Source organism: Archocentrus centrarchus, chromosome 6 (genome assembly GCF_007364275.1).
Source record: "Archocentrus centrarchus isolate MPI-CPG fArcCen1 chromosome 6, fArcCen1, whole genome shotgun sequence".
Taxonomy (NCBI): Eukaryota; Metazoa; Chordata; class Actinopteri; order Cichliformes; family Cichlidae; genus Archocentrus; species Archocentrus centrarchus.
The window spans coordinates 4,089,151-4,104,552 of NC_044351.1; the positions used below are offsets into that span (position 1 = coordinate 4,089,151).

At 40.9% G+C, this 15,402-nt stretch overlaps 1 protein-coding gene across 3 annotated transcripts; it reads right to left on the reverse strand.

The window, feature by feature from the left end:
- Positions 1 to 2,991: 2,991 nt before the first annotated feature.
- Positions 2,992 to 15,355, reverse strand: dnajc24 (DnaJ (Hsp40) homolog, subfamily C, member 24). 3 transcript variants are annotated; one of them, XM_030730524.1, is made up of 5 exons: positions 15,292 to 15,355; positions 14,132 to 14,251; positions 12,815 to 12,950; positions 6,600 to 6,668; positions 2,992 to 3,959 (listed from the first exon to the last, which is right to left on the reverse strand). In XM_030730524.1, the coding sequence occupies exons 2-5, from the start codon at positions 14,231 to 14,233 to the stop codon at positions 3,763 to 3,765; spliced, it is 504 nt and encodes a 167-aa protein (XP_030586384.1). In that variant the 5' UTR covers positions 14,234 to 14,251; positions 15,292 to 15,355; the 3' UTR covers positions 2,992 to 3,762. The 3 variants fall into 3 exon arrangements, with proteins under 3 accessions (XP_030586384.1, XP_030586387.1, XP_030586386.1); XM_030730527.1 differs by having other exon boundaries at positions 14,132 to 14,238; positions 15,292 to 15,323; XM_030730526.1 differs by lacking the exon at positions 15,292 to 15,355 and adding an exon at positions 14,453 to 14,809.
- Between the last annotated feature and the right edge of the window lie 47 nt (positions 15,356 to 15,402).

Here is a 15,402-nt window from a genome sequence, read left to right on the forward strand (position 1 = left end):
TACATCAGAGGGACATCTCAAGTTGAATGGTTTGAAGAAAACTTTAGAAGGGCTGAGACATGTGCAGAGGAAGGATAGTGCATATATTGGACAAAGAATGCTGAAGATGGAGCTGCCAGGCAGGAGGAAAAGAGGAAGACCTCAGAGGAAAAGAGGAAGACCCACATGCAGTGGGTTGGTGTAACAGAAGAGCAGGCTCAGGATAGGATAAAATGGAGGCAGATGATCCACTATTGCAACCCCTAAAGGGAGCAGCTGAAAGAAGGCGACAGCTCTTCCATGCTATAATGTATATTATAGAATGCGTGTGAACAACCCAAAAGACTAGGATACTTTTTGTTACGTCCCTAGCCTAAGGGTCACTTAGACCTTATAACATGAGGTGGGTCTCACCACTGTCATGGTTCTTGATCACTGAACCAACGTTTTGTAGTTTTGGACTTTCCACTTCTGTTATTTAATATTTCTGTTGGATTCTGAGTTTGTTGTAGTTTTTGCAGTCTTGAGTTTTTGAACCTGTTACAGTTAATTCCAAGTTGATTTCTTCTGTTCATATTCCTTAGCCTTTTTTAGCTGTAAGTGTTCTGGTTATAGTTTTAGTTGTGTATTTTATTCCTTGTTTTACAAATCTCTAACCTAAACCTCACCTTTTCTGGCTCTTTGTTGGGTGCAGAGGAGGAAAGGAGAGGGGCAAGGTGGCTGCCAGCTGAAAGTTAAGAGGTTGCTGTCCATCCACACCCATGAATGTGACTGCTTAAATATTTTGTTGTGGTGCTACTGGACGCAAAAACGAACGCACACACACACAAACACACAAAAAATCCATAAAAACCTTTCAGCACATTTCACGTTATCTGATAGGGAACTGAACTCCTGTTCCACCTCTGAGCCTTCTGGGTTTTTCAGACTGGGTAAGTCTGAAAAGGAAATAGGAAATCAGACTCTTGGAGTCCTAATCCTGTGTAAGCTACAGAAGGAGGGCTCTGTGCTGTCTGCCTACTGCAGAAATCTAGATAAGGCCATTGTTTCTTGTATTATTGCTATTGTCTTATGTCCTGTGTTATTCGTTATGCCTAAAATATTAAGTCTGCGGATTTCTCTGATGTGCTTGATGAGATTAGATATGCTAAGCAGCATCATGCCACTCAACAGGCAGGTTTAGAGCATGTAGCAAAGGCCACAGCACGTATACAGACTCACTTTATTGTGTCTAAGTAAAACCTCACAGGTAGACTCTCAAGGGGAACAATCTCATAGACCTACTTGTAAATAGCAGCACTCTCTGAGAAGTGGAAAACACACGAGTATCACCAAGTATCTCTTTCTCACACACACACACACACACACACACACACACACACACACACACACACACACACACACACACACACAGACACACAGAGAGAGAGAAAGAGAGAGAGAGATGGCAGTACTCTGCTTCAGAGCTTTTTGATTTTCACATATTTTCCAAATATCATTCAACAGCTGAGCTCCCCACTTTCCAGCATGCCCCTTTATCCAGCTCAGTGCTTCACCTGGCTCTTGAATAGATGGATTTAAAAGGGTATAACCTACACATAATGCTAGTGTCTAAATTTTAGTGTCACACACAGAGATTATTAATTTTTCACAAGTTATTGATCCAGTATGTAAGTATAGCTTTTCTGCAGTGAGTTGGCAAAGTGGCAAAATAACTGTTCAAAGTTAACTGTACACATGAACACATTTTTTTTTTTCAGATATAAACTTTTGAGGCAATTGTAGAAAAAACATTATGAAATATTTATAAAAATGTTGTAAACAATTCAGAATCTCTTCAAACTCATACCAATTTACCAAGGACCTTAATTTCAGTTTAATGTACTCCATATGGATCAGTGTGTCATATATTTTAATCTTTGGTTTTCTGATGTCTTTAATAAGCTTTCTGAAACATTTTAGCATGGATATTGTAAATGTATAAAGGTATCTCCTTACCATCACATTTATAACAAAGAGAATCTTGTTCCTGTGTTCTGTTACCTTAAAGTCAATGGAAATGCCAAGATGATGAATGCATTAGTGATGTAAGTTCATCCTTTCAGCCACTTGATAGTACTGCCATTTTGGTACGATCTGTAATTGTATTCATTGGTCTTTATATTAATGTATAGGGAAAAAAATTATCCATCAATTCCATCTATCTAACTACTACTAATTGTAAGAAATAAACCTCCTAGATCCGGTGTTCAAAAGTGCACGTGAGCCAATGCAGCCACCCTCACTGCAGTTTTTATTTTGTTTTTTAAATATGTTAAAGCTGCTACATAAGAATTTATTGGGTCATGCTGGTCTTGACTATTCAAGCTATGTGATATGGTCAAAAGTATTGGGCCACACAGTCTTTGAATTCAGGTGTTTTCAGTCCCATTGTCACAGGAGTATAAAATCAAGCATCTAGCCATACAGTCTGCCTTTAGAAATACTTGTGAAAGAACAGGTCACTCTGAAGAGCTCACTGAATTTTAGTGTGGTAATGTAATAGGAGGCAAATGTTGCAACAAGCCAGTTTGTGAAACGTCTTCCCTCCTAAACATTCTACAATCGACTGTAAAAGGTATTATTGCAAAGTGGAAGTGTTTAGGAACAGTAACAGCTCATATGTGGCAGACCATATAAAGTTACAGAGTGCAGTTGTTGAGTGCTGAGGCACAGAGTGTGTAACAGTCACCAAGTTCCAAACCTGGCGTTAAACCTGCCACTTTCAAGAGTCATCCATATTGAGATGTCATTAAACCTGAGCAGCAGTACCATGAAGAGGATGGAATGAAGGATGGGGAGGGAGGGGTGTAAGTATGATAGATGGATTATTATACTATTATTACCATCATCCTCATCAGGGGCGGACTGGGGTTGAAATTCGGCCCGGGAGCTTGGTTTGGAGAGGCCTTTTTATTCAATCGTACAGCAGACAAACCATAATTTTAAAACAAGAGAACTTTATTTGCAGTATAAAAACAGTTTTTTCAGCAGCATTAAAACAACTGTGTGTGTGCAGCCTCATATATTTTAGCCTTACTTGGCATATATGAATGTTTTGTAAGATAATCCTTCTGATTCAGTGTTCCCTATATGAGAAGCCTTTTACTTGCTAGATTTTATGTATTTGTTCTATTATGAAAGCAGGCATTCTTACTTTTACTTTTATTTAACACAAAAACAAATTAACAAAACATTGCAAACAAATCTACCCAACAGATAATAATAATGATAATTTGTTATATATTATACATTTTTAGGCTGCAGCCTCTTTTCCCTCTTCTCTTTCCCTCAATCACCAACCGGTCACTGCAGCAGAGTGCCCCTCCATGAGCCTGCTTCTGTCAGAGTGTGTGCCAAATGCTGCTTATTGGGAATCATCTGATTGTTGTGCTTCTTGCTACAACATTGTAGGGTGTTGACTTTAGTGTCTATTTGTCCAATTACATTTGAGCCACTGAAAACAGGTGACTGTATAAGAAACGCTTGTGGATAAAGCAGTACTTTTGAGAGTGGAGGGTCTGAGCTTGAAGCAGTATTCATTCCATAACTGACTTGTTCTTGTGAACAACAAAAATTGTCATTGCCCAAAAACAAACACCTTATTGTAAATCTCAGGAACTCCCAGCATCCATTCCCACCAGCCCACACTATGCTTTCTTGAATTGGTGCGCTCCTCCAAGAAGGAAAATGTTAACGATACAATGAAAATTATGAAAAACTATTATTAACATTTTTGGCATTTTAAGATTTGACGTCCTTTATCACGTAAACACTGAGGGAACACGTATCACAGCAAACAACTGCTTCTCTGTGTTGTTCTTCTTCTTTTTCCTTTTCACCAACATCTTCCTGCTTCCTCTGCGTCTCCTCTTCGAGCTCCTCCTCAGTGATGCTGAATCGTCCTCCACAGCGGCAGGAGTGCGTATAAACACAGTCATCTGAAACAACACACTTTCATCTTTTAGACAGACATCTACCTGCTTTAATCAAGTACATCTGGGACATCATGAAAATATACAGAAAGGACAATCATTACATTAAGTCAGTAAGTCAAGATAATATAAATGCTAGTTTAGTTTTCTATTTATGGCTTCAGAGTTAAAAATAAGTATCTGTATACAAAAACAAAGAAGTGCATATACAAAAGTGATAGTTGTGCTAGAGGTAATTAGGGCCTTGCTGATGTGTATGAATATCCATCCAATTCGGATTGATACAGTACTTTTCTAGTCTTACTGACCACTCAAAGCACTTTTAGTGCACTTTAAGCCACATTTAATCATACATTCAGACCAGAGCCAGACTTTCTTGTAATTTTTTAAAAATTGTACTTGGGCAACAATTCTCCAGGCTTTCCAAAGTCCTTTTAAAGATTTTCTTTGGACTTTGGCTGCTTCTTAAACTCATTTTCAGTGCAGTCCTTGTACCTGACCATTTTCACAGGATTGTTTTTTGTTCCTGTTTTTTGGTTAAGCACATCATTTGTCCCCATTTCTCTCGTTGAATCTATTAAAACTTGCAAAGACAACTCAATTTGACAGGCAAGATATTTTTGAACCAAGAAACACCTCTTTGATTCCCAAAAGAGGTGTTAGGTGAAAACGTGGCATCTCTCTCTGCCTGGTGTGCAGTGTATCAATAAAAAATCTCAGGAAACTGAAGTGGAGGACAAAAGAGGAACCAGCAAGCCTAAAACCCTATCTGCAGCAGATGAACAGTATCTGAAAGTTATGTCCTTAAAGAAATAGGCAAAGACCTGACACAGGACCTGAGAGATGCACGTGGCCCTTCAGTTGATTCATCTACTTTTCACTGAAAATTCAATGGAAAAAATGGTCTAAAAAGAAAGGTGGCTGTCAAAGAAGTCACTGTACAGGAACTATGCCAATGTACACAAGAACTGGGCTGAAAATCAGTGATCTGATCTGCATTTTTTTAGCATGACAGTGATCCCAAACACGCTGCCCATACAGTAAAAGCATATCTGGATAGAAAAGCACACAGTGAAACACGCTCAGTCATGGACTGGCCACCCCAAAGCCTGGAACTCAACAGCCAACATCCGACGAAGAGCTTTGAATGTCCTTCAAGAAGCTTGTAGAAAGATTCCTCAAGACCACTTAAAGAAATGAAAAGAAATCTTGCCTCAGGTTGTGCTGAAGAATAGACGTGGTGATACCAAATATTCACTTACAGTATAAGCTTGGTAGAATTGTACAAACTCAGTTTATAGTTAATATAGTGTACTGCCACATATGTTTGTATTTACATTTTCCTAGAAAAACAAAGAAATGGGTGGGTGGGGGTGAGGGGGCTCAGTACCTTTGCACAGTACTGTAGTAATGTAGGGTACAGTTGCCTTTACTTGAAAAACTTAAGAAATGTGAATTTATGGTTGTCTCACCTGGGGATGTATTTTGTCATTACTATTTTCATGTATTTCTACAGTATTTTGGCTGTATTACACTATTATGACCAATACATCATCAACAGTTTCTGCAATGATTTTACAGGAAATGAACCGTACAATATGGATTTTCACTTGAGATGGGCTTTGGCACCACTTGGTTGCAGAAAACAGACATTCTGAGATGTTAATAATTAATGTTAATAATAATTCAGGATCCAACCCAACAGCCCCAGGTTAGTGGCTCAGAGTTTTACTGGCCCATGTATATTTTTATGGACCTATATAGAAAAAACAAAACAAAACCTTTTTTTATATTTTTAATTAATACAATTTAATTTCATTAATATAATGGTTTATTTTTATTTATATTAGTCTAAAACTGCAAAATAATGTTACTGAAGCTTTGAAATAAATATGGCGTAGTACACCCCACACCCCCTTTAGACTCGCTGCTGCTTGCTGCAGGCATCGCTGCCATATAAAGCAGGACGACTGCCGTCAGTCTTCAGCGAGCTGCCTGACTGAAACATTGTATCAGACTAAGTTAACAGTTCATCTGCATATTTTATTTTAACTTCTGTAGTGTTCCTGTAGATTCTTCTCTGTGTAAAACAAACGGCAATGGATGGAAGAGGCTGATTAAAGTGACCCTCCATGAACGTTAACATTTCTCTCAGATGATACTTTCTCAGCTGTACACAAGGCAGCTCTGTCATACTACCACTACAACACTAGTTGCACATCTGATCCATACATGAGCCTCGCTATCCACTTCATTCAGACAGTACTGCATCTCGTCTTTTTTTTTTTTTTTATTTAATTATTATTTATTGCCTTGGAGCATAAGTGGACCACAAAAGAGTGAATGTTAGTTTTGTTTATGCTCTCATTTGTTCACACTTCAAAGATTTGTGAATTTATATACTCAAGATACAGTGGCTTGCAAAAGTATTCATACCCCTTGAACTTTTCCACATTTTGTCACATTACAACCACAAACATAGATATTTATTGTGAAGGAATTTAATGTGAAAGACCAACACAAAGTGGTATACAATTGTGAAGTGGAACAAAAATTATACATGATTCAAAACATTTTTTACATATAAAAAAACTGAAAAGTGAAAATTTTGTGTGTGTGTGTTTAGTGTACATGATGTGTCATTACCCTCATCCCAGGTCATGTCATCCAGGCAGACTGTAGAATCTACTGGCCAATCCTGTTTCAGTTCCCGTGCTGCAGAAGCAGAAATGCATCATTAATATAGCATCTGTAGTAGCAACATTATTTAATATTTCCTATGAGGAGTGTTACGTCAGAGCCTGCTCTCAGTCATACACTCCTCTCCAAAAGTATTGGAGCAGTGAGGCCAATCCCTTTATTATTGCTGTAGACTGAAAACATTTGTGTTTGACATAAAAAATAAAAAATCAATATGAGACAAAAGATCAACACCTCAGCTCTTATTTCCATGTATTTACATATGGATCTGATTCAGAGTTCAGAGAAAACCTTTTGTCTGAACCCAGCCATTTTTCTTGTAAGCAAACATATTAGAACAGATAAATTTAAGACATATTAAAGTGAATAAGTCTCAGTGTTTAGCTGCAAATCCTTTGCTTGCAATAACTGCATCAAGCCTGTGACCCACTGACATCACTAAACTTTTGCATTCTTCTTTTGTGATGCTTTCTCAGACTTTCACCGGTTAGTTTTGGGGGGGTTAAAATGCAAATTAATTATTTAAAAATCATACAATGTGTTTTTCTGAATTTTTATTTTAGATTCTGTCTCTTATAGTTGTGTACCTACGATAAAAATTACAGACTTCTCCATGTTTTGTAGGTGGGAAAACCTGCAAAATCAGCATTGTATCAAATACTTATTTCCCCAATGTAGATGTGATGATTCACTAAGTTGGGCTGGCTGAGGTATCTGTAGTCACATGCACTTAAGCAATTGCACTAAGAAACCAGGTTCCTTGGATAATCTTAATTAAGTAAATGTACATATACGTGCAGCAGGTCCATCACCCAATATCTCACCTACACTCAACCTTATTTCTGAAGTAACTTCTTTTTAACTGTTTTGGAAAAAGGCACTGCTTCTTGTGCTTGTGTTGAGTAAGCTAACCAGCAGTGAAAGCCAATGAAAGGCAGGCAGAGATAGAATACATAGTCAAACAGAATGAAGATTTCCTTGAAAGCAAAATTTCCTTCAGTGTCATAATTTATAAAAAATATTCAAGTGAAAACCAATTTCTTTAGACTTTAAGCTTACTTTGTATTACTTTCAGCTGCACCCACAAATAGTATAAAACATAGACATACACTTTATTGCCAAAAGTACTCACTCACCCATCCAAATCATTGAATCCAGGTGTATCAAACCAAGCAACTAGGCATGCAGACTGCTTCTACAAGCATATGTGAGAGAATGGGTCGCTCTCAGGAGCTCAGTGAATTCTGGCATGGTACTGTGGTAGAATGCCACTTGTGCAGCAAGTCCAGTTGTGGAATTTCCTTGCAACTAAATATTCCAAATTAACTGTTAGTGGAATTATAACAAAGTGGAAGCAACTGAACATGACCACAACTCAGCCACAAAGTGGTAGGCCACGTAAAATCACAGAATGGGGTCAGTGGATGCTGAGGCACATAGTGCAGAGAGGCCACCAACTTTCTGCAGAGTCAGTTGCTACAGACCTCCAAACTTTGCTCAAGAACAGTACATAGAGAGCTTCATGGAATGGGTTTCCATAGCCGAGCAGCTGCATCCAAGCCTTACATCACCAAGCACAATGCAAAGTGTCAGATGCAGTGGCGTAAAGCACACCTCCACTAGAGCAGTGGAGACATGTTCTCTGGAATGATGAATCACGCTTCTCCACATGGCAATCCAATGGATGAATCTGGGTTTGGCAGTTCCCAGGAGAACAGTCCCTGTCTGACTGCGCTGTGCCAACTGTAAAGTTTGGTGGAGGCGGGATTATGGTGTGGGGGTGTTTTTTCAGGAGTTGGGCTCCGCTCCTTAGTTCCAGTGAAAGGAATGCTTAAGCTTACCAAGACATTTTGGACAATTTCATGCGCCCAACTAAGTGGGAACAGTTTGGGGATGGTCCCTTCCTGTTCCAACATGACTGCACACTATTGCACAATCCAAGGTCCATAAAGACATCAATGAGTGAGTTTGGTGTGGAAGAACTTGACTGGCCCACACAGAGTCCTGACCTCAACCTGTCCGAACACCTTTGGGGATGACTGAGTGGAGATTGTGAACCAGGCCTTCTCATCCAGCATTAGTGTCTGACCTCACAAATGCACTTCTGGAAGAATGGTAAAAAAAAATTCCCATAAACACTCCTAAACCTTGTAGAAAGTCTTCCCAGAACAGTTGAAGCTGTTATAGCTACAAAGGGTGGGCCGACATTGTATTAAACCCTATGGATTAAGAATGGGATGTTACTCAAGTTCACATGCATGTGAAGGCAGATGAATGAATACTTTTGGCAACATAGTGTAGCTTCCCAGTTTGAAAAATGAAGCCAATGCACAAGTGCCTGCACTCTATCTGAAGGCCACCAGATGGTGACTACTGATCCTATAAGTCAGTTCAGAATGAGTGCTTGCAATTAAGAGCTTCTTAAAACCAGTCCTCTGTGAGAAGATGATGCTGATTACCACTTTAAATCCTGCAAAGTTATGTAAAGTCTTTACACTGTGTTATATATTAAAAAGTTAGGTTTCAAACAACTCATATAGCTTTCTGCTTTGATCAGACACAACGGTCCACGCTCTGACAATATAATCGCAGAAGTGAATAACATTAGGCAAGTTATTACAAGCAGCACGATTGAAGGATGGATGTATGAACAGAGTGGCAAACTGATGATGGAAAGATGGACAGACCAGTGAAAAGATGGTTGTTCACACTTACGTTTTTTATTTTACAATTCACTGAGAAAACAGTCATTATCAAGTTATGCAGTTTGACAGTGATAATGATTCTGAACCATGCATAATTAGTGCTAAACTTTGATTAGCTTTTAATTAGTGTTACACTGTGTGAAGAATAATTGCTGCTAAACTAGTCCAAATTTAAATTAGGAGAAAGAATGAAGGAGAAACTGGTGTTTCAGGAACATACATTTCCTGAAAGACCAAAAGAAAACAAATATGTTATTTCTTACAGTTTTGAAACTGCTTATGGATATTTTATTTTAAACAGACCTTTTTCTCTACTATGTCTCCAGATGGACACTGGAGCCCTCAATTGGTTGTGAATCCATACTCATCACAGCCATCACTGTTACTCATCACTGTTAAGATGAACTCCATGTCCACACATATATGGTAACACCTTGCCTAAGCTATGTGAACACTGAGATGACTTATTTTAAAACAAAATCATGACAGTCATGATGTCATCATGATGTACCCTAAAATGCAAATGTTTCAGAGCCACTCTCTGCCTAGAAGAAGTGATATAGACTTCTCAAAGGTTTTTTGAATAGTCATTTTATTTCACCCTTCTTAAAGAAGGGTGAAATGAAAGAAAGGAGACCGGAGGGTGTGCTCCAACTTTCGGGGAATCACACTCCTCAGCCTCCCCGGTAAGGTCTATGCCAGGGTGCTGGAAAGGGGGGGGTCCGTCTGTTAGTCAAACCTCGGATCCAAGAGGAACAATGCGGTTTTCATCCTGGTCGTGGAACGCTGGACAAGCTCTTTATCCTCTTGAGGATATTCAAGTGTGCGTGGGAGTTTGCCCAACCAGTCTACATGTGCTTTGCGGACTTGGAGAAGGCATTCGACCGCATCCGTCGGGGTATCCTGTAGGAGGTCCTGTGGGAGTATGGGGTGTCTGGCCCATTGTTGCGGGCTATTCACAGAGTCCCGCAGTGAGAGCTTGGTCTGTATAGCCGGTAATAAGTCGGATTTGTTTCCTGTGGGTGTTAGACTCCATCAGGGCTGCACTTTGTCACCGATTCTGTTCATAATTTTTATGGACAGAATTTCTAGGCATAGCCAGGTGGCGGAAGGCTTCTTCCTTGGTGGCCTCAGAGTCTCATCTCTGCTCTTTGCGGATGATGTGGTCCTGTTGGCTTCATCAGGTGGTGGCCTCCAGCTCGCAGTGGAATGGTTCGCAGCCGAGTGTGAAGCGGTTGGCATGAGAATCAGCACCTCTAAGTCTGAGGCCATGGTCCTCAGCCGGAAAAGGGTGGTTCGCCCCCTCCAGCTCAGGGACGAGTTCCTACCCCAAGTGGAGGTCAAGTGACGAGAGCGGGAGATCGACAGACAGATCGGGGCTGCGTCTGCAGTGATGCGGACGTTGCACCGGTCTGTGGTGGTGAAGAGGGAGCTGAGTGTAAAAGTGAAGCTGTCAATTTACCGGTCGATCTACGTCCCCACCCTTACCTATGGTCATGAGCTTTGGGTAGTGACAGGAAGAACAAGATCGTGAATGCAAGCTGCAGAAATGAGCTTCTCGCGAAAGGTGGCTGGCTTCTCCCTTAGAGATAGGGTGAGGAGTGCGGCCCTTCGAGAGGGGCTCTGAGTAGAGCCGCTGCTCCTCCACATCAAGAGGAGCCATTTGAGGTGGCTCAGGCAAGCTCGTATAAGCTCGGAAAAGCGGAAGAAAATAAATGAATGAATGAATGAATGGATGAATGGATGGATGGATGGATGGATGGATGGATGGATGGATGGATGGATGGATGGATGGATGGATGGATGGCATTTCATTTCAATGGGCACGTCATATATTTTTACTTTCAGAGCCAGCATGTAGAACACACACACACATACATGTGTTTTGTGGACTTGAGAAGGCATTCGACTGCGTCCCTCAAAGGGTGTGCTGCGGGAGTATGGGGTGTCTGGCCCATTGTTGCAGGCCATTCAGTCCCTGTACAACTGCAGCAAGAGCTTGGACTGTATTGGCAGCCATGAGTCAGACTTGTTTCCTGTGGGTACTGGACTTCGCCAGGGCTGCCCTTTGTCAATGATTCTGTTCATAATTTTTATGGAAAGTCTAATTTCTAGGCGTAGCCAAGTGGCAGAAGGCTTCCATCTCTGGTTTTTGTGGATGATGCAGTCCTGTTGGCTTCATCAGGTCGTGCCCCCTAGTTCGCAGTGGAACGAGGCCATGGTTGTCAGCCGGAAAAGGGTTGAGTGCCTACTCTGACTCAGGAACAAGTTCCTGCCCCAGGTGGAGGAGTTCAAGTATCTTGGGGTCTTGTTCACCAGTGATGGGAGAAGGGAACGGGAGACCAACAGATGGATCAGAGTTGCATCTGCAGTGATGTGGACGATGCACCGGTCTGTCATGGTGAAGAGGAAGCTGAGCGTGAAAGTAAAGCTATTGATTTACCAGTCAATCTACATCCCTACCCTCACCTATGGTCATGAGCTTTGGGTAGAGAACGAAAGAACAAGATCGTGGATACAAGCGGCAGAAATTAGCTTCCTCCAAAGGGTGGCTGGCCTCTCCCTTAGAGACAGGGTGAGGGGTGCAGCCATTCGGGAGGGGCTCAGAATAGGGCTGCTCTTCCTCCACATCGAAAAGAGCCAGTTGAGGTGGTTCGGGCATCTAACTAGAATGCCCTGGGTGCCTCTTAGGTGAGGTGTTCTGGGCATGTCCGACCGGGAGGTGGCCCTGGGGTAGACCCAGGACATGCTAGAGAGATTATATCTCTTGGCTGGCCTGGGAACACTGAGGAGGGGGAGGCCCGGACTTATCTACTTAGGTTGTTCCCCCCGCGACCCAGCCCTAGATAAGTGGATGCTTAGTGGAGCCAGCATGCTTTAATAAGCGTACTGATATTTGGCACCAGTGTATAAGTAACATATATAAAGTAAGCAACAGGATATTTTGATGTATCAGTATTTTGTTACACCCATAATATTTGTTAAACATATTCAGCTTCTGCAATTACTCAACAGGACAGATTCCTTTACTGCTCCAGGACTGAGGTCAAATTTTGCTTCACTGTGCATTCACTTCATTCTGCTGATGGTAAACAAAACTCAGTACTGAATGAGCTTTGATGAGCTGTAGCATTTTTCTGACAAATTGCATTCTCTCTGAACTTTCAGGTTTAAATAAAAAATGAGAAAAATTTAGAGAAAAAAATGTAAATTTTCAAGATTAAAGTTGCAAATTTCTGAGAAAAAAATGTGAAAAACTATATAAAAACTATATATAATGAAAATAAAAATGTAAACACAGGTGAACATGTGCCTTTCCACATTTTTATGCAAGTCTTTGTTAGTTAAAAATAAAGCTTTGTCAACATAAATAATACTAACCATTTTTCTTGTCATAGAAATTCAACAATAAACATGCCAGTGATTAAAGTAAATAAGTACAATTTAAAGTCTCACCTCTCCTCTGCAAATCATACTGTCTCCTAGTGCTTTGGTCACTAAGGAGCCTCCATGCAGCATCTACTTCTAGAAACTTCTTCACACCTGACTCTGCTTCCGAAGAACACTCATTTCCAAGACGATCTGGGTGGTACTGCAGATATGTGCACATCGAAACAAAAAAATATTCAGTCACCTCATCGTTTATGTGTTAAATGACCGCAAACTTTCTAGACTTGAGCTCAGGAGGACCAGGTAGTTGTCTAAGAAACAAAGGGAGTGGTATTCATCTAGCGCTTTTCTACTCTAACTGAGCACTACAGGCCTCATTCACCCACTCTCACACACATTCACACGAGTGCTTTTTTCTGTACCTAAGCACCTTGTCTAACATTCACACACACACCATGGATGCATCGGGTAATCTCATCTAGAAACTGGAGCAGTCGTAGATCAAACCCGCTCTACCTCCTGAGCTACAGCCACCCCGTGTGTATGAATGAAGATCATCATTGACTCATAAAAATATTTAATATAAAGGTAATTAACAGATAGATATATCTGGGCCTAATCTGGCCTTCTTTTGGCACTTAAGGCACTGACAAATGCGGGTCAGAGTTGGTTTAAAAGTCTAGGTCAACAATTTTCTTATAGCTTCAAACTCTGGACTTTGTTCTACACTTGCTATATTCCTGCCAAGTCTCTGTGCGGCATTTAACACCACTGATGACAGCATTTTATTGCTAAGTTCCTATTTTTTTGTGTAAACAAGCACGCTTTCATACACAAAAACTAGTCATGGAGTTCCACATGTGCTGGGACCTATCCTTTTAACTTTATCCCAGCTCATGAACATGACAACTTAGTAACTCTTTAAGGACAGTACTAAATATGATTTGGACTGAGTTTGTACACACTTGATGCCTCTACAGCAGTGGTTCTCAAATCCAGGCCTCGTGGCCCAGTGTCCTGCAGGTTTTAGATGTGTCTCTGCTTCAACATACCTGAGTCAGATATAAAAGTCATTAGGAGGACTGCGGAGAACTTGACTGCATACTGAGGAGGTAATTCAGTCATTTGATTCAGGTGTGTTGGATCAGGGACACCTCTAAAACCTGCAGGACACTGGGCCACGAGGCCTGGATTTGAGAACCACTGCTCTACCGGCTATGCAATGGTGCCCTGACTGCCATTAGGTATCCACAGACTTCCTGAAGACATATATTGTATTTGTGTGTGTGTGTGTGTGTGTGTGTGTGTGTGTGTGTGTGTGTGTGTGTGTGTGTGTGTAGATTCAACAGGATATAAAGAGAGACAAAGAGAGGATGCATTTACCTGTAAGGCCAGCTGCTGGTACCGGCGTCTGAGCTCCTGGACTGGGTCTGACGGACTTGCTCCCAGGACAGCATAAAGGTCCTTCTCTGTCGTTTCGCTCATCCTGGCTTAAGTGCAACACTGACATCAGAATAACGCATTAATTTCCAACAACCTGAGTCGCCTTTATTTACAGCAAAGAAGGCTCAATAAGTGTGCATATAATGGAGATATCCAATAATACAGTTTTTCACAGCCTCCTAAACAAATCAAAGTCTTGACCTGAATAACTTTTTAGGACACGGTTAAAGTGCAGCTGAAGACGCTGCAGTGTTACTACACCTGATTCCACGCTGAGCGCACAAAGAGCAGCTCCTATACAGCGAATACACAAAAACCAACACTGTGTACCGGCGTTAGCACAGCACGAAATGCAGAAAACGAGGACTCTTCGTTTAGAAATGATTAGTGATTACAGGGGGTAATTTGTTTTAGCGTGCACCAAATACGCCTCAGTACACGCCGGGGTATCCGGGCTAGTTTCAAAACGACCGCGATCTGTTGTGCCAAAAGTGATCGTCTGCCAAAATGATTTCCGATGTTTCTATGTGTAGTTTTTATGTGTATTTGCTCATATCGGTAAGTAGACAGTAGTCGACAGGATTTATGAAGGATTTAAGAAATGACCTGTTTTGCAAGTATCTTTATGACTCGTTTATGACGTTTTTTTGTTTGTTTGTTTAGTTTTTGGCCACCTAAAATATCTTTATAGAACTGTGATGTTCTATTTGTTGCAATTTCTGCTGCCCTCTTGGCCAGATCTCTCTGAAAGACATTTTTAATGGCAGTGAAATTTTTACCTTCATTTTTACCATGAAAAATAAAGGATATATAAAAGTCACCTTGTGACAGGAGTGTGGTTTCTCTCTCAAAATAACTTGATATCATTCATGAGATTTATGTATGACATATGTTTCGGAGAAGCCAAAAACTCATTCACAACAGTTTAAATACAGCCAGCCACGTTTTGGCAAATACCGGAAAATCACTTTTTGTCAGACGATCGCTTTTTGGCACAACACCGGTAACAGCCGTCAGCATAACTTCAACCCAGGAAATGTGGTTATTTCAGCGCACAACGACAGCGCGCTGAATATTTCAGATTTTCTTTGCAAACATACCTCAAACTGTGACCCGAGAGACGACATCGGGTTCTACGCTGTTATGAGTCCCCTTGAAAACAGCCTGTATTTTTCTGGTCCGCCTGTTTGAGTTCCGCTCGGGAGAGAGAG